A 23175-nucleotide genomic window follows, 5' to 3' on the forward strand; every position below is an offset into this window, starting at 1 on the left:
CCAGGTAAAGACCTGAAAGACTGAATGTTCATCTTTTATAAATCAAATGGGGAGATGACAGCAGGTTGTTAGAGAGGTTTTGTTCTGTCTTTGAGCATGGCAGGAATTTTCTGCAGTAATAGCAAGTTTGGCATCAGAAAGGGCCTTGTAAACGTTGCTGTTAACCCCGGGAGACAGCAGTGCTTGACAGCAGGAGCTATGTCACACTAAATTAGAAAGGGCTTGAACCCAGCCCAGAGCCCCTGTAATGCCTCAGAAATCAGAGTGCGTTGATCTCGGTGTGGCCTGTCTTTATCTTGAAATAATTTCTCCGCTTTGAAGCGCGAGGCATTTCAACAAAAGCATCTTTCTGTAGTTCCCTCTCTGGTTCCTCCCTCCCTATTCAGCACTGGTGACAGCAGAGAGGTTTCCACGACAACAAGCCGTGCTGTTGCCTCAGGTGACAAACTACAACTTCAATAAATAACCACTGAAAATAGCTTCAAACAATTAATTAGGTAATGGAAATGTTGTTTTAATAGGGCTTAGATGCTTTGGAAGTAGTCTATAGACCCAATTCCGATCACGAGCGTCTACAATCAAAGCTGAAGCTACCACCTGCAGGTCAGGATGGATGTCTCCACCTGAATACCCTAAGAGCCACCTAGTTTTAACAGAACTTCAAGTTCAAAACATATTCCATCAAAAGGATGCAATGCAAAGAGAGTTTATTTCCCTTTGGTGCTAAATTCTGTTCAAAGCACATTCTGGAAGGAAACACGTTCAAGGAACTGATCGACTTGACCACCAAAGGCAGCCCACAGCTAGCACGCTGTTTGTGTGCATGCCCTGCACCCACTGTGACAGGCAGATGATGAGCACTGCAAATGGTTTTGCAATAAATGGATTTTTCAGTCTTCCCTTTACAGAAGGTGCCTTCCTAGAGTTATAAACGCATGATTCATAAATCTCTCCTAATGCTGCTTCTGGTAACAGTTCAATTGATCTTTAATCGTTGTTTAAAATGTGAATCTCCATGGGAGTATTTCAGTCCTACAGCCTCAAGTTTCTCTAGCTCAGGGCGGCTCTTCCGTCTTGCAGCTCAGAGGTAACACAGTTTTTAAGCACAGATGGATACACAGAGTGTGTGCACACGCCTTATATTGCAGTTCTCATACAGCATGGGCACTCTTTGGGACCGGTGGTCATCCTGGTAGATTTCCGTTGTTGCTTTAATTCTGCTGCAATTGTTACAGTAGGTTTCTCCTGAATAGTTCATCTTTAGAACAAGATAGACAATGGCTGCTGCCTTCCTTCATCCCATGGAGTCTGTGGATTATACAAACACCTGCATTTGCAATGCCAGATGTGCTCCTACTCCTTTCAGAGGCTGGTTATGGACTGCAGGTAGAGGTTAAGACCTACATTTCTGTGCAAACAACTGTCAGTCTATGGATGAGAGGCTCTGTGCTCCTCCTCAAGCAGCTCCCTTCGAGGGATTATCCACAGCCTTTTGTTTCAAGAAATAAAGATGCCCTATTACGTCCCTTTGCAGTGTGCTGGGGTTCGCCCTGGTGCTGCAGTGTGTCATGACACAACATGGATCAGGTAGCTGAGAATAATGTGAAATGGAGCATAGCTTGGCAAGACTTCCTTTACAGAGTGTTTTGGGGGCAGAAAATGGTGGTTTGTCTAAACTGACTTTTGCGGAAGCCCCATTGGGTTTGTTGTAACTTTGTCAGGTCCAGGATGAAATCCAGGTTGGCTGCAGGGGTGGTAAGAAAACCTCACAGAAGCTGTTGTGTGGGGTGTGCAGTGCAGGGCCTGGCTCTGGTCTGCCATCGGCCCTAGTCTGTGGAAGAAGAGAACTAAGGGAAAGGTGTATCTGAAGATTGACATTGAAGGTGACTGGAAGGGGGAAGACTTCATTTCGATGCTGTGCAAATCAGGTCATAGGTGCTGCATCACAGCATCTCGGGTAGGACAATCACAGCCCTTTTCCTGTGTCACTCTGAGTTTTCACTCTGGGACTTCTTTATTTCCGCTTGGAAACTCTTGGAGATGTCGCTTTGGCTCACACGGGGGTGAGACCAATAAAAAACCCTCAGGGTGTCTCTGCAAAAAGATGCCTTTTCTCTGCTTCACCTCCTGCAAGAGGGCAAGTGATGCAGGTATGGGCCATATCAGCACCCGAGTCATGTATGTCGGGAAGAGGAAAGGTTCAGGCGGGGTCACTTTGGTGAGTGGATGTGCACAAGGTGGCCGTGTCCCTCCTGGTGAATGCATGGAAGGGATTTGTGTCTTGTACAGGAGAGTCGCCTCTTTGTGGTGGATGTTTTAATTGAAGGTTTAGACAGTTTAGCTGCTTTCTTACTGCATTGGTGGTTGCTAAGATACAACCACTCCGATTCTGTAAACCTTGCACTTCAAATATAGTGTATTGGCAAATAGGGCTTTCTACTCTGACAGGAGAGAGGGAGATCACAGGGCACTTACTGTTACACGGGTGAGAAACTGCTCCTGCAGCCTGCAGAGGTGGCTGCGCTTGCCCCAGTGGTGGGAGTCAATGGGATTTTAGTGTCTTCTGGCCACTGGATGTGGCCCAAGGAGGATGCTAAAGGGAGAACATGGAGAGTGTAGGATGAGCTGGAAAGAAAGGTAACACAGGGTAACAGCACAACAGACCAGGGTGTGTGCGGGGTAAGGGTCTGTGGGGACAGCCTCTGTAGAGGGAGCAAGGGAAATCTTTGTCCTACACTTGGGCTTAGCCTCAGGCTGCGATTGACCTTCCTGAGCAAGAACCACTCTTTCATAACTCAGGAGAGTTTGGGTTTGGGTCTGGTTTGGCAGGACCGTGGGGGTAAGCTGTGCAAAGAAAGATTTCCCACAGCTCTACAAAGTGATCAGGAGATACCAGATTTAAAAGGAGCTCTGTTTTCCTGGGTGCTCATTAGCGATACTACAATAGCCGCATGAAATAGCCAAACATTTTACGAAGAAGCCGAGGCTCACAGATGTGTGCAGGAAGGTGGTGTAAACCAGTACAGCTGCTCTCTCGTTTCATTCTAGGGAAAGCCTTTACCTGCTGAGGTTGCTGAGAGTATTTTGTGCATGCTGATTGATAGAGTGCATTTGATGCAGCAACATTCATCTGGGTTTGCAGATCAACAGATGTGAGAAGCAGAGAGTGCAGCTCTCCATCGCAGAGAGGTGTTAGCAGAGATGTCACAGGCTGATAACTGGACCAGCAACGCTCTCCTTCCCAACTCTTCCACGGGACAATCCAAGATGTGCATAAAGTCGCTGTGAGCGTTGTCTCCTGTGTCACAAAGGGATCACAGTGCTGGTATCTTGCCTATCTGAGAGAAACCTCTGCTTCCTTCTGCATCTTCCCACTGACCTGCAAGGGAGATTGGTCCAGGGCTGTTGGGGATGTTCAAGCCTCCCCAAGGAGAAATGAAAGCTAGAGCCTGCCAGGGCTGGGATGTTGGCACAAGTCACTGACACTGGGGTGTCACTCTGGTGTGCTGCCCATGCAACATATATTGTACAGGTAGAGCACAGACGATTACCAACCTCTTTGCTCCAAATCTGACACCCTAATTCCAGTTTCAGTTACTTATCACTTACCATTTACAGTGAATTTTTCCCCAGATTTATTCCTCCTATTGGAGAAATGATGATGAAGCCACAAAAGGTGGTGAGGGGGTTTCTGGAGTTCTCTGAGCAAAGTATTCCTCTCCCTAGAGCACAGTCAGTTTGTTACCACTTGGTCTTGCATGTAAAGTTCATCTGCCCAGGAATCTATTCAGATGTGTTGGATGAGGCTGCTGTAGGAGACATACACATGCTATAACTATGATTATTACTGGTTTTAAAACAAGGAGTGGCTGTCCAGCAACCCAGCCTTCGACAGAGTCACTATTGCAGGTTTTCTTCTTGTTTAGTGCCCATGTTATAAAAAGAATACATAGCATCACCACGCTAATTAAAATAATTGCTCCATTAAATTGTTGGTTTAAGGATCTTGTCCCGCTCATTGACTGTCTCCACTTGGCAAATGGCAAGACAAGTAATGAGCTGTGCCTTGCCTGGCTGATCCATATTCATGGCAGCTTTTATAGCCAAGGAGTCTGCTCAGTCAGGTGCCTCACGTGAAATGTTTTGCATCAGGGACCAGATTTAGGATCTCTGACTGCCTAAAGAGCTGCGCTGGCTTCCACATGAATACAAGTTTGATCCTTGTCCAACTTCAGAGAGAAGGAAAAACCATCCACTTCTAAGAAAAGCTTTCTCGTGGTGCCCTCCAAAAGCAAACCTCTCCAGGGTGCGCAGCAGCCTGTCCTGTACACAACAGCCAGGCTTACCTTGGCTTCACAAAGCCAAAGAAACACCTTGTCCCCAAGCATCTTCTGAAATTAGGCCCAAGTTTTTGAATCTCGCCCACTCCAGTCATCCTGTTGCATTCTGAGGTTCTACCACATAAGCAAGATAAGTGAATTCATGCTCTAATTTTAGACCTAATGCGATTTGCTGAGAAGACTGCAAATGGAAAAGGATTACTGTGGGGAGTGGGAGCAAATTGCTGATAATGATGTTTGTTAGCGAAAATTGGACATAGAAGGCAAACAATCCTTGTACTTGCCCTCTCATCGGGGATTAATAACCACAACCTTGTTAAGGCTCCAAAGGACTTAACTCTCTGAAAGCAAGATGAGTTTGCTGGCTGCAAACAGGAGAAGCAGGTGGCTCATGTCAGTACCCCCCTTCCAACCATAAAGGGTTAAATTTCTGTATGCAGCTATGAAGTATGAGTGTGAAAAATGCACAGAGTTTGCCATCTGGCTCCTACTCCTACTGGGTGTTCAGGGATGAAAAGGGGAACTGGGAAGGTAAACAGGGCATTGCTTGAAGTGTTGATTTTCAGCTGAGATTTCACTCTTCGGTGCCTAGCCATATTTGTCCATCTAAATGAGTGGGATTGACTGTCTTCCCAAAGAAAGGGAGGGGGGTTGGAAATTAGCATGTAAACTGTGGGGGAGCCATGCAGAGCAGTACACTGCCTAATACAACAGCTGAGGCATATTTATTCTGGTCTGCATCCAGCAAAACAACTCAGCCTTTCAGTGTCTAACGCATGTGTGTTGATGGACATGTGGTTTCTCGCAGCCCAGGGCTCCATACAGAACATGCGGACAGGTGATATCACCATCAATATGGTGATAGGTGTTTTATAAGTAAGTATAAATATAAATATAAATATAAATATAAATATAAATATAAATATAAATATAAATATAAATATAAAATATATAAATATATATATATATAAATATAATCTTAGCCTTAGCTGAGATTCAAAGGAAGAGTCCAAAATCTGGGGATCAGATTCATCACAATGAACGGGGAGGGTCAGGCATCACTGCGAAGTGAATGCTTTCCTAGCTCTAAGTGTGTGTTGTGTGTGCCACTTTTCCCCCTTCTTATTAAAAACCTATTTATGTATGTATTTATTTTCCCCTGTTGTAGAGGTAGAAAGGAAGTGGGGGGAGAGGGGAAGGGGTGGAACAGGGACACCGCTCTGCTGGTAGCCCTCTGGTTTGTCACCTGGGCCAATGTCTGCCTGATTTAGGAGGCCAGGCCTGGACACATCCCAGACGTGCCCTCATGGCCTGCTGTGCTGGAAGGTCTCCAGCCTGGCCAGAGATGACGCCAGTGCCATTTTTTACCCTGTATTTGTGTGTGTCCCTTCACGTTGCACATGTCCCTCATTCCATCTGTAGGAAACTGAGACTCCAACCTCCTTAAGTCTATGTTGGGCTACAAGCAGAGGAAAAAGCTGGTCCAAGGGGTAAATCGAAAGCATTATCTGCAGTTCTGCTGTAACTGTCTGCACGCACTCGTCATAGTGCTAAACCCCCAGGTTAGCCCTGTTCTGGGCACTGTGTTCACCTCTCTACTTTCCACACCACCTTAGGTTCACATAGTAGCAGCTTGTCCTGTGAGTCCCACTCCCTGTCACTCTTCCTCCTCTGTTAAAAGGAGATAAACAACCCTTTCATGTCTAGCTTAAAAATAAGCTGTGCCTGGAAGTCATCTATTTATGCCTTTTTGGTTGTAGTTTTATTGAAAAAGCTGGTATTAACATATTTATATTTTTATTCAACAACAGTTAGCTAATTTGTGCAACACAAAGAATGCAGCCATGAACAACAGCTTTCAAAACAATCAATCAGCTTTACCAACTTTACCATCACTTATTCTACACCACTGAAAGCTCAAATTAAAAAGAAAAAGAAAAGTTGGAAACGCTCACAATGACGATGTTAACTTTCCATACATTCAAGAAACCAGGAAACCGATCTGCAGTAGAGATGTCAAAGACAGGAACGGAATACTGGTCTTTGAAAGGTTTCTATTTATTTCCTCTATATCACTTATATCACTTGTATTTTGGTTGGGCATTTCATTAGTTCTATAAAGCTCCAAAGATATATTTCTTTCTTTAATTTTAATGTTCTTTTTGGTACCCAAAGCTGTAACAGAGCAAGGTACTTCAAATTAAAAACAAAAAACTGTGGTATTTATTAAGATCTGCTTTATAATAAGTTATCTATAGAACTTGAGAATGTTAAAAGCTAAATATATGTTTTACAGTACTTCTAGCTGTAAATGCCAGTATGATCTGACAGCATTATTTTTACTTGTTTTTGAGCTGCAAAGGTTAATGGAGGAGGCCAAAAGTCAAAGAAATTGTGACACCCTTGAAGCGGTAGTTTGGCATTAACAAGTTTTCTATACAATTTACCACATTCTTAAACCTTTTTACAAGTGAGGGGAAAAGAAAAGTCAATTTTGTTAAATTTCATTTGAATAAATATGTACATGTACTGTCCATGCCTGCTACAGCATATACTGCCTTATAAACGCTCCCAATTCCCTTTCAAATGAGCCTACACATTTCATACTGTATGTTTGGTGTGTCTGGGAAGTGATGCACATGCGTTTGTGCTTCTGCACACGAAGTACACGGCACTGATCTAGAAAACTTCCAAGGTACAGAGTTCATGTGTTGTGTTGTCATATAAAAGCTTTGTTTTACTAGTTCTTGTAAGCAGATTTTCACCCTTTCTGCTCAAACCAAATTATAAAAGCATGCAGATCCCTTCATTGGTACATTCTCCACTTACCAAGAAATCAGTGCACAATGGCTTAGAGATTTATTTTTTCTGAGGTTTAATATGGGCAGATTAACAGGTCACGTGAGTTGTGCTCTTTTATTCGTGGTTTGAGGAGAAATCCTTCGGGATATTAATGTTTCTGCCAGAGCTATTAGGGATGCAGCAGAACTTTCTTTTCCTGGATTAAGGGGACTCCCTGCCCGCTGCACTGTTCCCATACGATTCCTGCATGTGCCACACTGATTGTGTGTACTTTCCCATTTATCCATCACTATTCATTTTAAACCAGAGATAGATCTATCCGTGCGTATGTGGAAGGTTTGGTTGGGTTTGGAGCTTTTTATGTTTCATATTTCTCCAGGAATAATTTTGTCTCCCAGCAGTGGACTCATTTAAAAGTGTTAAAATTCACTGACAAGTGCTGCATCTCGCGGCACCATTCCTTTTACAGTTACATTGCCTGTATTCCCCAAGGCCACGACTAAAATAACCACGCTGCAATCAGCAGACGAGGGACTTTCTGAAGTGTCTAGCAGTGACATAACTTTCCTCCCACTGAAGCTGACTGTTGCCTTCAAGGACAGCACTTCTAGCCAAGGTTTCCAGAACTCCAACCCCCAGATGGCAGGATGAGTTTGTATGTCAACTGCCTGGCTGTGTCTGACCAGTCTGAAGTGGCAATACCAAGTTTTTACATAGTCCTCCACGTGATGAAGGTACTAGTTAATTGTTTCGAACAGGGCAAAGAGATCTCTAGAGAATAAACTTCTTAAAGTAAGCCAGCTGAGTAACTATACCAGTCTGACACTTACTTGGGAAGTTGAAGCACAAAGCAATGTGAATAAATAAATAAACAAGAGGGTGTTGTAAAGAAGGGAATGGGATAGGTGAGACAGGGCAGCTTTTCACTGGCAGGGATTCTGCTTCCAGGTATAAGTGTCATGAGGCCTCTCCCAATGTGCCGCATGGTCTAAAGGGATGTTGCTATTCATTCACTCAAACAGGCCTGGCTTAGCTGAAAGAGGAAAATGTTACTGAAAAAAATAATCAAGAGATTGAGGCAAAAAGCTCTAACAATGTGGTAAATGCTGTGGACTACAAAAGCAGGCAGGGTACTGGAAAAGCATGGCCCTGTAAGCCACTGAGACCCTTGAAAACACTAACGGGACCTGAGGAGCCTCAGCCCTCCTCAGGAACACTCCCAAAGTGAATAAATACCCCTGTTTGTTTAAAGGAACCAATACAGACCACAGTACTGGATTTGCAGTCGTGCCTTTTACTCATACAGTTGCAGTGATGGAAAATTAGTAGTTGGCTTGCCACCAATAAAGATACAGGCTGAGGGATGAAAGGATGCAACCTACAAATCCCACCACAGAAGCCACAATTTTTTGTGAAGATCACATCCTTCTACAACTCTCAAGAGGCTGGTTTGTAAATATAGAGGGATATTGATAAATCTAGTGCATTTCTGAGTTCACTTTATCCTGAAATATGTACAGATTGTTTGTCGCTGCTATAGCAATGATGTTCTCGGTTGGGTGCCATGCTGTGTGCAAGATCTTCTTAGTAAAGTCCAAACTGTCAACACTGATGTCATCTTTCCTCCGTTTGCCTCCAACGCAGACCCTCCGGGGCTTGAGAATAGCTCGTGGTTTGCTACTCTCTCGGGATGCCTCCAAGGTCACATCCCGCTTGGTGTTCCGGTCAAACATTCGGAAGAAGTTGTTATATGCACCGGTCATTATCACACTGCAGGGAGAGAGAAAGAACGAGAACAAAGAGTTAAACAGCACTGTGGGAAGTCAACTTTGGTGGGCTCAAGACAGCTGAGCTTTGACCTCAGAATGAGACAGTTTCTGGCTTCAGCTGGGAAAAGGACATAAACCAGGAGTTTCCCCACTGCTCCCCAGAGTACAATTTTCTGCCACTGTCTTCCCCTTCCCTTCTAGAATATTCAATGAAAAGAACAGTTAACCTGAAGCATGCAGAAATGTAAGGACCACAACATCATGAGAGTAACATCATAAGACAAAAGAAGTAACATGTCCTAAAAAGTTATTTTTGATAACCCTTCAGCTTTTTACAAGTTATTACACACAGCTACAGGTTGGGCAGAGAAGAGATTCAGAGCGGCCCTGCAGAGAAGGACTTGGGGGTGCTGGTCGATGAGAAAATGAACATGAGCCGGCTGCAGTGTGCGTCGCAGCCCAGAAAGCCAACCGTATCCTGGGCTGCATCAAAAGGAGTGTGACCAGCAGGTCGAAGGAGATGATCCTGCCCCTCTACTCTGCTCTTGTGAGACCTCACCTGGAGCATTGTGTGCAGTTCTGGTGTCCTCAACATAAAAAGGACATGGAACTGCTGGAACAAGTCCAGAGGAGGGCCACGAGGATGATCAGGGGACTGGAGCACCTCCCGTATGAAGACAGGCTGAGGAAGTTGGGGCTGATCAGCCTGGAGAAGAGAAGGCTGCGTGGAGACCTCATAGCAGCCTTCCAGTATCTGAAGTGGGCCTATAGGGATGCTGGGGAGGGACTCTTCGTCAGGGACTGTAGTGACAGGACAAGGGGTAACGGGTTAAAACTTAAACAGGGGAAGTTTAGATTGGATATAAGGAGGAAATTCTTTCCTGTTAGGGTGGTGAGGCACTGGAATGGGTTGCCCAGGGAGGTTGTGAGTGCTCCATCCCTGGCAGTGTTCAAGGCCAGGTTGGACGAAGCCTTGGGTGGGATGGTTTAGTGTGAGGTGTCCCTGCCCATGGCAGGGGGGTTGGAACCTGATGATCTTAAGGTCCTTTCCAACCCTAACTGTTCTATGATTCTGTGATTAAGGATCACTTATTTCAGGCTCTTCTCTTTTCCCAGAGCTTTGCCTTTTTTGACAGCTGAGATTTATCATGATCCCAGAAAAAGCCTTTAAAAAAGATTTCCATGTATTTCAAACATTTTGATACACTAATAAGATTTACTATTGAATTGTGTATTGTAATGAATAATTTGAAGTGTTTCAAAACATTCTGAAAAATTACAGAGGTAGCACAAGTGAATTCTTTCCAGAATAAACCTGTTTCCTTTCTGAGGCCATAGACCTTGCAGGTCTCAACAGCATTAAAATTTGTATTTACAATGCTGCTTAGAAATACTACATTGATAAACAGGATTCTGTCATCTCTTCTATGAAGTTCGAATGAAGCTTCAAGTCAGGATATATTTCTGGGTCTGGGAGACAGGGACAGAAAGCATCCCTCGATCTGTATACAAATTACCCCATTAATCAGCTTGTAGTTTGAAATAATGGATTGCCAGTTGCTTCGTTCCCCCAGTCCCTAGGGGAGGATATTTTGTCACTAACTTTAATGAATTCAGGATTTCATCCATGGCCCCCAGGTTATTGGATTAGCATAATCATGGGTTTCAGAGCCTTGTTCGAAGGCTCATCCCTTGTGAACTTTTCCCATATGCAAAGACAGGGCCATGCTCAACTCTCCTGTCTCAGCTGCAGATAGGGAGTCTTTTCCAAATTTCCATTCTGGAAGTGGGCATCCACCCCAAACAATCAGGTCTCCCCAGGAAAAGCTGCACAGTTCCAAGACTCAGGCAGTCAGGAACTATTTGCCTTTCTAGTACAGCCCAACAGAGCATATTTCACCTGCTTCACATTTAATAAACTAAAATCCATCTCAAATGGCAGTTGCTTTAGCACTCCGCTGTTGTTTCCCACTTGGGGAGAAGCTGTGTTGAGCAGCACACCAGCCAGGAAAGCACAGCATATGCAATCATGGGAGAATTCAAAGGCATAAACTATACTCTGCACCATACAGAAGTTCACTAGCTGATTAGATTAGATGCTCCTGGATTTAGGAGCTGTCTTACACTATGTGCACAGCCTCCAGCCAGTGTTGCCTTGATCTCATTTGGGGCCATTAGGAGCTACTCTAATACAAATGAATAATGCACTGAAAATGGCAGAAATGGGAGCTGTGCAGCTAACTGCTCTTACCCTACAGCTACTCCCTGACAGCAGCTCCGCTCACTTCAGAGCCACTGCGGGTGAGCTGGATTTGTACACTGTGAATCACTGACAGGACTGCCAGCTCCATCCTGCTTCTACGTTTGCTGATGGCATAGTGGAGTGTGATGACAGCTGATTCCACACTGAGTTTGTTACAGCTCCTGAAGCGCTAAAGAAGACTGCTTCAGATCAGAAGGGTGTAGCACAGAGACACAGCACACACTGCCCTCAGCAACAGGTCACCTCCAGCCTTCACCCTGTCAGGAGGCTGCTTTACTGAGGTCTCCAGGCAGCACACCACTGGCTGCGCAGTTTGGGGATGAGCTACAGAGACTCTGGCCATGCAGCTAGCCCTTGGGGTGTCTGCAGTGAGGTTTCTCTTACCTTCACCCCATCCGCAAAGACCTGTCACAATCCTGCTTAGTAAGGCACAACTTAACATCCCCACAAGCAAAAAAAACAGGAGTCGGTGTGACAGCTTGATAAACATACCCCAGAAGCTGCAGAAAGCGTATGGATCAAGATTAGTGCCCATTTCAGAAACTGAATCAACAGCAGTAAATCTAACGTTTCACTCCCTCCAGATCACCGTGTCTTGTCATTTACAGCTCCTGCTGTAATGGTTATTCACAATGTGAAAAAGTCGTGGTGATTTCATATCTCAGCGCTAGCACACACAGTTTGTGATTCAAACAGCCCAGCTCAGCACTGTGGGCTTTCTCCCCTCAGGCAAAACTTGGAATCAGGTTCATAACACTGGAGCACCGTAGGCCATGGGCTGCAGAGCTGTGGTTCCAGGGGAGTGGGGAGCATCCCACTGCTGAAGGCAGGAACTGTCAGGGGAGCAGTGTTCATGCAGGCAGAGTACCAGCGCACCAAATGCACAGAGCGGTATTTGTCGAGGATCTTATTTTAGGAGGTTTTGCTTGCAGTAAAACTGCCTTTACAGTCCATTTGCTTTTTAATTTCTTGAACACTCGCATCTTTTTAGAAGTCTGCCTTCCCCAGTTGGATTTACTGCAGTTATTTTTTTAAACATATGTAGATGACTACTTTCCATGCTGGCCCTGTTTTTCTGCAGCTTAATGGCTCAGTAAAAAATAGCATTATGTAAATGAGAAAGTGCCCATTCTTGTTCAAGGTCACAAACACAGATGGATTATAACCTTACCTGCTGCTTAAAATAACAATAAAAGAGAGTGAGAACTAGGTGTAAGCCTGCAATTTATTCCCATTCAGGAAAATATGATGTGCAATAATGGAATGTATGCAATAAGGAGAAGTTTATATACATACATATATTAGAATAAAAACTGTAGCTGAGTACAGGAAGAGCCTGTTCTGTATTCCCAGACCCTGCTCTGCACAGCGGTGTCACGACAAGTGCTTGTACAAAACCCTTGCAAGTGAGGCTGGTTCAAGAAATCAAACAAAGCCTCTCACCCAAAACGTCCCACATTCTTACGTGTGTAAGGAAACAGCCCATAAAAGCTCTGCCTAATCACCTTTACTTCTGTTTGTAAAGCATGTTAAAAGTTGTCCTACCTTTGGTCAGAGGCACCATGATCTCAGCCATGCAGGGGTGTTTAGGATGCAGAAGACACTCCAGTGCATGTTGAAGAGCAGCACACTGATAGCTCAGGCTGGAGCAAAGCTGCTGATAGAATGTGCCCAGCTCGAACCACCACAGCTACAGGTGGCACGATTAAAATATAACTTTCAAAGAGGCAAGAAAAGCAAAAAAAGGGCAGGAAAACCCACAAAAGGCAGTGACATGGCTGCCGCTGCTACACTTTCCACACTGACAGCCTAGCTGGTGCTCTGGAAGCAGCAGCAACATCCTGCATCTGCAGGGCCCCAGGTGCACTCACACAGGTCCCTGTTAACCCTCCTGCACTGCCCCACCAGAAGAACATGTTTTCCTCTCGGCATGGTGCTGCTCTGCAAAGCACAGTGAGTCCTCTGTGCTCCCCTATTAGAGAACTTCCAAGCAAGCTCTGGGGGTTTCTGGCAATGCACTGAGTATGAGTCCTCTGAGTGACAACAGAAAATGCCATTAACTTGCCCAGCCTGCACTGACACTGGGTACTCTTGCTTATCAGCGACTCCATCTGAGCCATCTCACTGCCACCAAACCTCAGTCCTCATGCGGGGTTGCTGTGGCCCAGTCTTTCCCTCTTCTGTGAAAAATGTATTCTTACAGCAAGTAAAAGGGGAAGGAGAAAACCCCAGTGCAGACCAATCCTACTTCTCCTCCTTTTACCAATTGACTTTTCTTCTTACTCCCTCTCTAGCCACCATTCTGTTCTTTTTTGCTCTTGCATCCTCTCCAGCTCTGACTCTGCCCTTCACTGCACCTTCCATGTAGGTTTCCCTTCCCCTCTCCTTCCTTCTCCCCTCCCCTTCCTCCATTTCTCTCTATCCTGCTCTACACTTTTTTAAAAATACCCTGTTTCACTCTCTGCTGCTGCTGAAGTATCCTCCTTAGCTCCATCCTGTTCCCTGCTCTGTCCTGTCTCTTTTGCTTCACTTCCTCATTTCCCTTTCTCTGCTTCCCAATCTCTTCATTTTACTTTTGAAGGTCCCACTGCTCACCCTCTCTCTGTAATCTCCCACTATCTCTCGCCTTGATTACTCTCACGCATTGTGTAGCTTGCTCAGCTCTCAAGGGTTTGTGGCTTCCATCCTTCTTTCATCCTTCCATCCTTCTTTAGCCTTCATCCAGCTGAAGGCTGGAGAAATGAGCTGGTGGGAGGGTTTCCTTTCTCATTACATACAAATCACTGGCAGGGATTTGATAGTGCAGGTTGTGGCACCAGGGATGTTGGGATGCTGGGAGATCCGTAAGGCCAGGCTGGCCATGTACCAGCTTACCATGGGGTGCAGGGAAGTAGAAGCACTGCTGGTTGGCTATTTTACAGAGCTGCTATTCTTGCCAAGGGCTGTAAAAAAAGGGTTTGCATGCACCCATGTGTGCAATCTGCTTTACAGCTGGGCAATCACAGCACAGGCCTTGATGGCCTTTTGGCAAATTCCCTACTTCACCAACCTTAAGGGCATCTGAATGGGATTACATCATTTGTACTAAACTGCAATGAGATCTTCCATAACATTTTGGGGCACTGAGATTTCATCAAACATATCAATCAGGAGAACTGGTGTATCTGTCTTTCTCATATCTGTTATTCCCATACTTTGCTCAGATTTCTTTATTGCAAGCCAAGCTCTTAGATGTCATCTATGCTGCACACAACAGCTTTTATCGAAATTGTTCCAGTCAGCTGCCTTCTGGGATGTCAGGGGTTGCCCTGAAGCTCTAGAGTATCAGCTGGAACTAAGGCTTGCTTGAAAACCAAACCATACTCTTTTCACTTTGGTGTGTGCAGGTTTTGGTGTGGGTTTTTTTAAAGACCTTTTTATAATAAGTTTTTGGGCTAACTCTGGCCCAGGTTAGACTTCCTGGATGCACAGACATCTTATTCACCTTTGGATTTCTATTGTCTGGAGAAATTCAGTTCATGTCATAGCTCACCTCCTTCACTGTTGCTCACAAGAGCAAGGAAGCCATGGGATGGTGTGACAGGAGCAGTGCTGGCCAAGGCTTAAGGACTGGCACACACCAGGTTTAAGGATGATAGAAATACAAAGGCAGTCCAGCTAACCTGCCCCTCACTGTAGATACGGCAGCAGAACATCACTGCCTGAGGCAAGAGAGGCAGAAAGAGAGGCACAAAGAATGAACTTTAAACCTCCTGGGGAGCATGCTGATGGAAAAGTTTGAGACACTGGATTCAGGGTTGTGGCACTGCGGTACAGCTGTCTGGTATAAAACCAGGAATAAGAACAGGGGATCCCCAAGTCCTTCCAAGCTAATATTTGACATGCCAAGCTCCAAGAACAAAATTATGCCCTCTAGCTCTGCAGCATGGGGCATGCTGCCAGACAGGAATAGACTGTTAACATCTCATCCACTGGGACCTGCCAATTCCGCCTGATTAGAGTGAAGGCTGATGGATATTCCGTGGAATGAATGACAGTTCAGTAGGAAAGGACTGACTGAACAGTTGTATGTGACTTCACTCATCTGCTTACAGCCTATCACTTATCATGATAGTATTCAGAAGCCTCCCTGGAAGGGTTCCCATACACTCATTGATATGAAATCTTAAAAAAAGTAATGAAGGTATTTACCATGTAGAATTACTGTTATTTTTATCTTTTACTGGCTCTTTAACACACAAACAGCTGCAAAGGTGCTAAATTTTGTGGTAAGACTGAAATAACAAAATGCATTTGGTTGACAGTGGGAAGAAAACAGCATCTTGCAGGTCATTATTAAAAGATATGACTATGGAAGTGAATGGAAGAACTAAATTCCATTGTTGTATAAATAGAGCTCATGTATTCTGCATAGTCATGTAATGATGTATATACAATAAAGATGGCATGATTTTAGTGTAATATACTCAGCTAGAGATAATATGTGCTCATCTGGTTGAACTGGTGTAAGACCCCTGCTTGACTCCCCCCCTGACCACCGTTGTTGCCAAAGTACATAGTGATTAATGTGCCCTTCAGCAAATGAGATCGGCTCTGTCTGATTGTATTAGTTCCTGTTCATTGGAGTAACTGAGCATCAATCACGTTCTAATCAGAGCTCACGTACATTGATTTTTTTTGTAAACAGCCTCACCATCAGGTTCTATCATAGCCCAGATTAACTCCTTAGTAATGACAAAAATTAATAAAGGATTTTCACCTATATAATAAACATGCTTTAATTTTTAACAGCAATCCTGTCACTTCTGATTGTCATTGTAGCTTTCAAGTCTCCAAAGATAAACTTAACATGTTAAAAACTGTAGTTATTAGTTATGTAGATATATGTATACATATATATATGTGCAGTATACTGTTACATACTGCAGCATCTCTTAAAGAGTACCTTTTTTATTAAGTATTGCTTACCCTCAGCAGTAGTCCTTTTAAGAAAATATACACACCAAGAGGATCAAATTGAGTGACCTTGCTGTCCAAATTAACTGTTCTTTAAGAGTTACTGGTAGCCAAATATAATTTAGCACACACAAAAACATACCATCCTTGTAGCGTGTAGCAAAACAATACAATACTTGTCATACACAGAAGAAGAAGCTCAGATGTTCCTCAAAAGATTAACATCAGTGCTGATATATTTGACTCTTAGAAAGAAACAACTAAATTAAAGAGAACCCTTATCTTTTGTCAAATGTTGCCAGCTACTCTACTCAACAGTTTCTTACAATCAAGAGCAGCGTATTGTGTTCAGTGACGGATTTGGTAATTGTGCATGACTAGTAACGCGTCAGTGTCTTGGCAGTACAATAAATGAAGCCCTCACAATCTAATGCTCCCACTTAATAATTACTCAGTGCATTGATCTTTCTGATCTGTCAAGTAGGAACGAAAATATTACGCTCACTTTAAATCCTTATATTGAATAATACTTCTATTATTACCAGGCAACTATCCAGAGACAGGTCTTACAGCACTAATGAGGACAGGAGCACTTCATTTGACTACAGGAGACTGAGTCTGGGAACAAGTGACCATCCTCTACATGCACTGGGAATTCCCATCAAGGATAAGCAAAGTGGTTCGAAAGGATGTGAAAATCCCTGAATGCTGGGGGCTTTGGGGCTTCAACGTTTCACAATATCTAAATGATTTGATTGTGCTGTTCTTCTGTGCCAGGTTTAGGCAGGGAACAGCACTGCCCATATTTCCAATAAATGCTTTAATTTTGGAATTTTTAGTAAGATCAAATTCAAGCAGTAACCTGTCTGCTGAGGTAACACTCCTAAAACACCCATTCATGCATGGGTTTGGGGGGTTCGGAGAAAAGTTAAACATAAAACTTCTGTGGGTCATTCCCACTTCCTGACCATATCAATGCCATTTCCACAACAACAGCTGGTGCCCAAGTTGCAGTCATAGCAATCTGGGAAGTATTTTGCACAGTGTGGTCTACCAAAGTCATTTAAAATGACCAGCAGTTTGTATCACAGGGGATACTCAATGCTGAGTTAATCCTTGCCAGAAAACACACTACCCTGGCATGCAGACAACAGAGATCATGGAAGAATATAGTTTTACTTGCATAATGAATGATACGTGGTAAAAGTTTATTTATTAGTAAATAAGAGAGAGGGAGAAGGAGTTTTGACAAGGGCAGGTAGTGATAGGACAAGAGGGAATGGTTTTAAAATGAAAGAGAGTAGATTAGATTGATATTAGGAAGTTCTTTACTGAGGGTGGAGAGGCGCTGGCACAGGGTGTCCAGAAAAGCTGTGGCTGTCCCATCCCTGGCAGTGTTCAAGGCCAGGTTGGACGGGGCTTTGAGCAACCTGGTCTAGTGGAAGGTGGACCTGCCTGTGGCAGGGGGTTGGAACTGGATAAGCTTTAAGGTCCCTTGCGACCCAAACCAGTTTATGATTCTATAAACACAGAATCTCTCCATTGGGCAGGTGCAGGAACTGAGCAAAGGAAAGTAGCCCAAAGGGAAGATATCCCTTACCCAGGGTACAGCATAACACATTGTCTGCATTTGTGGAACACAGGACTGGAAGAGACTTTGTTCTGAACTTCCAAGTTCAGACGCTTGCATTTTAAGCAATGTCTCATATAATTGCTTTCACAAATTTCCTGCATCTTCATCAAAACAATCGTGCTGCTTACGACTCCACTACTCAGTACCAGAAGACTGCTCCACACGGTGACTGTCTGGATAGGTACAAACCACCTCTAATTTCAAGGCTATCATTACCTGTTCTGTAGCTATTTTCTGTTGTGTCATTCACATTTATCTTAGCTAGATCCTCCCTATGTATACCTCCTTGATATACCTACTAGAAGGAAGTATAATCTTGGCTTCTCTTTTGCTAAACTGATCAAAAACAAACTCCTGCCCTCTCTTCTCTTTAGAGCAGCTGCCCATTAGTTCCTCCACCTTGGAGATGAGGGACAAGAAATGTGTAACTGCAGTCCATAGGTCTTTGAATAAGACCCTAACATCATGTAGCTCTTTTTCTCTGCTGGATATTCCAGCCTTGCCCATTCAAGGATCATATCTGACTTCTTCACAGCTGCCCCACACTCTGTTTCATAATCCTTGCCCAGTTCAGGGGGGCAGGCCTGCTACAAATACAATGAGATGAACTGGTTTTCCCTTTTCCAAATGAGAGGCTAAGTGAGTTGAAGGCATAGTTCCAGGCCTTCAGCATGTGCCAAGCCTTTGCCTCTTGGCTCGTAGCATTGCTGAGCCAGGAGTCACTGTGTGCCATTCAAAACTGGCTCCTGTGCTCTCTTTCACATGCATTTTGTAGACTGCTAATCCCTTCCTCGCATATGAACCACCTAGCATATGAACATCTCTGTGAGTTGTTTCCAACTGATAACATGAAGGTTTGTGTCTTCTTTTAACTAAAATCCTCACCCTGCATTATACTCTTGGATTTCATCCATTTTTATTATCCCATTCCTCTCGGCTACTCAGTTCTTCCTGTACAATATTCCTACTTCCCAAAGTACTGCCATAATTTGCTAACATTACGGCATTACCACACTGCATCCTAGCTTGCACTCTCTGACTTGCTGTGCCAGTATTTCTCATTAAAATACTCAACAAGGTTTTAAGTCCAAGATAAAAACAAGGAGCTCTCCTTCAGTGCACAGGGAAAGGGACTGCTCTGGTGGAGATAGGTACCAGAAAAAACCAGTCATTTGGCAGCAGTTTGCAGAGAACCAGTGGGTGCTTGCGGCTGCCTTTCCTCGCTCCCCATTTCCAGTAAATGAGCTGAATTTCTGAAGCAGCTAGTGTGTAAACAGAGGATCACAGAAGCTTCCTTAGTGTGTTGGTGGGGCTGTGCGAGTTGACAGCACTCTTTTAACTTTTGCAGCCCACTTATGATTTTGCTGAAAACAGACAGAATTGGAAGGGTTTTTTCCCCCTAAGGCACGAACCAAGATTAACAAGGCAAACACCATGTGTAAGGAGGTCAGAGGTACAACCCCACCAATATCCAAACAGCTTTTATCAACCTGAACCTGTGAAGATGCAAACTGTTTAGTGGTTTAGTGGGAGGTGTCCCTTCCCATGGCAGGGGGGTTGGAACTAGATATCTTAAGGTCCTTTCCAACACTAACTATTCTATGATTCTATGATGTGGAAAATAAACACGTGTAACACTTCACTTTCTGATCACTCCTCACTACATGGACACTCTTTTGGTAAAAGAAGACAGTGACGGACATAAAGATGGATTACCTGTCTGATCCATTCCATGCACATTCAAACTTGTCAAAGATGCAGTCATTTTCATAGAGGGAACACAACTTGCTCCTAAGGTAATCATGGACCTGTTTCAAAGAAAATAGCTGCTGTTATTCTTGGAATAAAACTAAATATAAAGCTCCACAACCAGCCCCCCACACTCTGCTTTATCTCCCATGTTCACTTTCCAAATATGCTGCACAGATTGGTAGCCTTGCAGAGCATGCTGTGTTTAAACCCTAAAGAAGCTATCTGTGCTTTTCCACAGTCCAATTAACCTGGTGCTACAGAATTATTGTTGCAGGAAGGCACGAAGCATACCTCCCTCAGCAGGCTGCAGACCACCCCTCTTCAACATATTTGCTTCCTGCTTGGGTGATTTTCTCAGTGTTAGCCTAATTCCCGAAGACATTTCACCAGCTGATACCCTGGATGTGCTAATTAATGTGCAAGAAATCTAATTTAAATAGTAACAAAAATGTCATATTCCAAGATAAGTGGAGTCTCACTTGAGGCAGAAAGAACTTGGCTCTCTTAAAAGAACCTGTATGTATGGTTCTACATATATTTGGGTATTTCAGAAGTCAAATACAGTATGGTTGTAGTTGAACATGCTGCAAAGCAGAACACTAATATAGCCCAAGGATATCTTCTACTTAGCTGAGACTTAAAAACAACATTGTAAATTCTCACTTACACATATTTGAAAAGTGGGACTAAGCAGCAGATCTCTCCTCTGGGCCACACATCTCAGCTGAACAAGAGTTACCATAAAGAGACAGCTCTCATACAAACTGCTTCAATCCTTTGCTGAATTTGATTAGATTTTCCTTCTGGATGATTGGTTTCATTCCACAAGGAAATAATGAGCTAGAAAATCCCTGCCTAGATGAATTTACTAATGCACTTTCACTCCTGATGCTTTCTTCTAGCTGTTGTAGGAATTGTAAAACAAAGACCTGTGGATGGCCTCTCAGAGCACACATATCAATCCCATAGCCGAGGGGCATAATTTAGCTCTGACACAGAGAGGTATTGGTTCTTGCAAGTCCAGGGAGACTGCTCCTGCTCATGGATGCTCAGTAACCTTCTCTAGCTTGAGGGCATAAACTTTTCTTCTGGTAGCTTCTATCAGACCAGATGAGGGACAATGACCTTTCACTTACATTTCCTTTAACCCATTTTCAATAGCCAAATTGCACAGCATCCCAGGAATATTTGTAATGTAAGGTTATTAAGGATTAGGAAGTTTAGTTATGGATCAATTTCCATTAATAGATGAGTGAGCACTGACTTATATATCAACAGATGTCTTATACAGCAATAACAGGCAAATGGCAGATGCAGATAATACATTTCACAATTAAATGCAGTTACCCTCATGGTGAATAATAGGTCAGAACACTTCAAGCAGTGATGCAGTTTCTTGCACCCTCTGTAATTAAATCCTTTCATTTTATCTTTACTTCAAACCTTTCTATGTTAGCAATATAATTTCCTTTATCATCTTTCTGAGCTCCTAACCCTTGGAAGTAATAGAAAGCTTGGGTAAGGCAAAAGGAAGTAGTTGCATTTGCCGCACTGATTGTCATTTCTAGGTCTTCTTCTTGTTACCATTTCCAGCAGCCATCTGTCATGACCACTGTCACGTATACACCCTTCACAAAGTGCGTCCAAATCCACAGCTTGGAGCTGTGCCTTTCTATCACTCTGTCAAAAAGCATTTTGCAGTTCCTCCTTCAGATTTCTTACTGATCTCTTCAAGGTCTCAGGTCCCTTTTGTTGACTGACTGTCTGCAGACTTGCACTCTTGCCTTGGACAACCAGCTTTCTCTTCATGGGGACCCTAAGACTGCTATATTTGAACACATTTAGACCCTCAGAGTGACTATAAGAAACTAAGCGGAATAAATAAATTCTCTCCTTGTTTACACGTTCATCTGCCACTACCAATTGAGGGTAAAATCAGATTTCCCTTGTCTGCTACATACAGTTCTTACCACATATGAATAATACTTGAATGTAAACCAAATTCGCTCCTAAATGATTACAAAACACATTTTCCTTCTCTTCACTGCCCTGTTTTAGGTCAGACCCTCATGAAATTATCTAGTAATTCTGTGCTCCAAACTGAGAGAGCAACATGACTACACAGGGAGCTATTTCACTGGAACTGAATAGTCACAATCAGAAATTGCACTGGTGTGACACATTAGTCCAAATCCCTATGCAACAGACCCTGCTAAAAGCAGATCAAGCTATTATCAGCTATGAACATGTTCACCTCTGGCTGTTGCTGGTATGGTTCTGCTGGGGTGATTGACCTGGCAGCATCAGAAGAGCATCCTGCTAGGTAGGGCTACCTTGCAACATTCAAGCACTGGCCATTCCACTGTATTGCTCTTTTAGTGCTGTCCAGTGCATCGTATGCTGCCTTTTTGCTTTTATGTGAAGCAAAACCAGGAGAAAATCATGTTGAATCATTGTCAGCAGATATATTTCAGCAAGGACAGAACAGCCGCTCTATGAAATAGCATTCTTTTAGCCACAGCATTGATAAATAAAAGCACTTGCATGAGGAATTTTATTTTTGGTGTTACTAAAATTGTAACCTGATAATGAAGCAGCACAGTTACAAACTTTGCTCTTCCTTACAACCCTGCGGGGATATCTCCTGTTGTGACCCTCCTCATGAGCCCCACAGCTGGATAATATCTAAGTGGCTACCATGCAGCAGATGAAATGAGAAACTGAATCTTTTCATTAATATGTTTTACTCTTTTAATGATACACGCCCCGTCATGATTATGTGCACGCATAATGGTAGCTTTATCTGTTGCCTTCAGGTGATCTGCCACAACAAACTTTTAGAGAGATTTCTAAGTTTATACATGAGATTTAGGTATGTGAGAGAGAAATACCACTAAGACAAATTATTTAAAAGAGTAATTTATAACCGTTTTGCTTAAGAACAGAATTCTCTACTTTCTGCAGCTGAAAACCATGAAAGGCTGCCCAGAGCAGCTGGACTGTGTGAAGCCTATGGAGTCCTGTGCTATTGGCTTCCTGAGATCGATGAGTTCCAGATTCTTCTTTAGTCCACTGTAACACTCAGCAATGCATCTGTGTAGCCTTTACACTCTCAACATTGAGAAGTATAACCTTCTAATTGCCACTACTGTTGAATGTCAGACAGATTTAAAGGTGGCCAGCTTGTTGCACAGATACCTACACGAGGAAATATAAGCAGATGTCAGTCAAGACAAACAGGTTGGCTTGACCAGCTATTCCTCTCCAGGGACAACATTGCATACTCCAATCACATAAGTATAAAATAATATATTATCTAAGTTCCCCAAATCTGAGCTGTGATTCTGTTACATAAAACACAGTCTCGCCCTTATCCTCCCACTCCATTTTCACAGCATATCAACATTTCTAACACATTTAGCATTACAAGTGCTGCCATTTTCAGAGGAAAACCAATTCTGTAGTCTTAAAGGTATAGAGGTTCAGACTTTCCAATACTTACAGGAGATAGATACACTGAAGAGTATCCACGGAAATGTAATGGGTGTACTAGATAACACTTGGGCCCACTTTGTCTACTAAACACTAGCTGATATATATCCCCAACAACATTGATGTGAAATTTCAGTTGCTTTGACAAGACACGCTACCAAAGTCTCA

The 23175-nt window shown here is 43.5% G+C and overlaps 1 protein-coding gene across 7 annotated transcripts in view; it reads right to left on the reverse strand.

Moving 5' to 3' along the window:
* Nucleotides 1-6120: 6120 nt before the first annotated feature.
* The window catches only part of PPP2R2C (protein phosphatase 2 regulatory subunit Bgamma), a 210212-nt gene continuing 193157 nt past the window's right edge, over nucleotides 6121-23175 (reverse strand). For all 7 annotated transcript variants that reach the window (XM_065659662.1, XM_065659697.1, XM_065659687.1 and 4 more), the window contains 2 exons: nucleotides 19480-19571; nucleotides 6121-8912 (listed from right to left, as the gene is read on the reverse strand). In XM_065659662.1, coding sequence (XP_065515734.1) covers nucleotides 8621-8912; nucleotides 19480-19571 — 384 coding nt within the window. In that variant the 3' untranslated portion in view covers nucleotides 6121-8620. The remainder of the gene's footprint in view (nucleotides 8913-19479; nucleotides 19572-23175) is intronic.

Source organism: Lathamus discolor, chromosome 1, assembly GCF_037157495.1.
Source record: "Lathamus discolor isolate bLatDis1 chromosome 1, bLatDis1.hap1, whole genome shotgun sequence".
Taxonomy (NCBI): domain Eukaryota; kingdom Metazoa; phylum Chordata; class Aves; order Psittaciformes; family Psittacidae; genus Lathamus; species Lathamus discolor.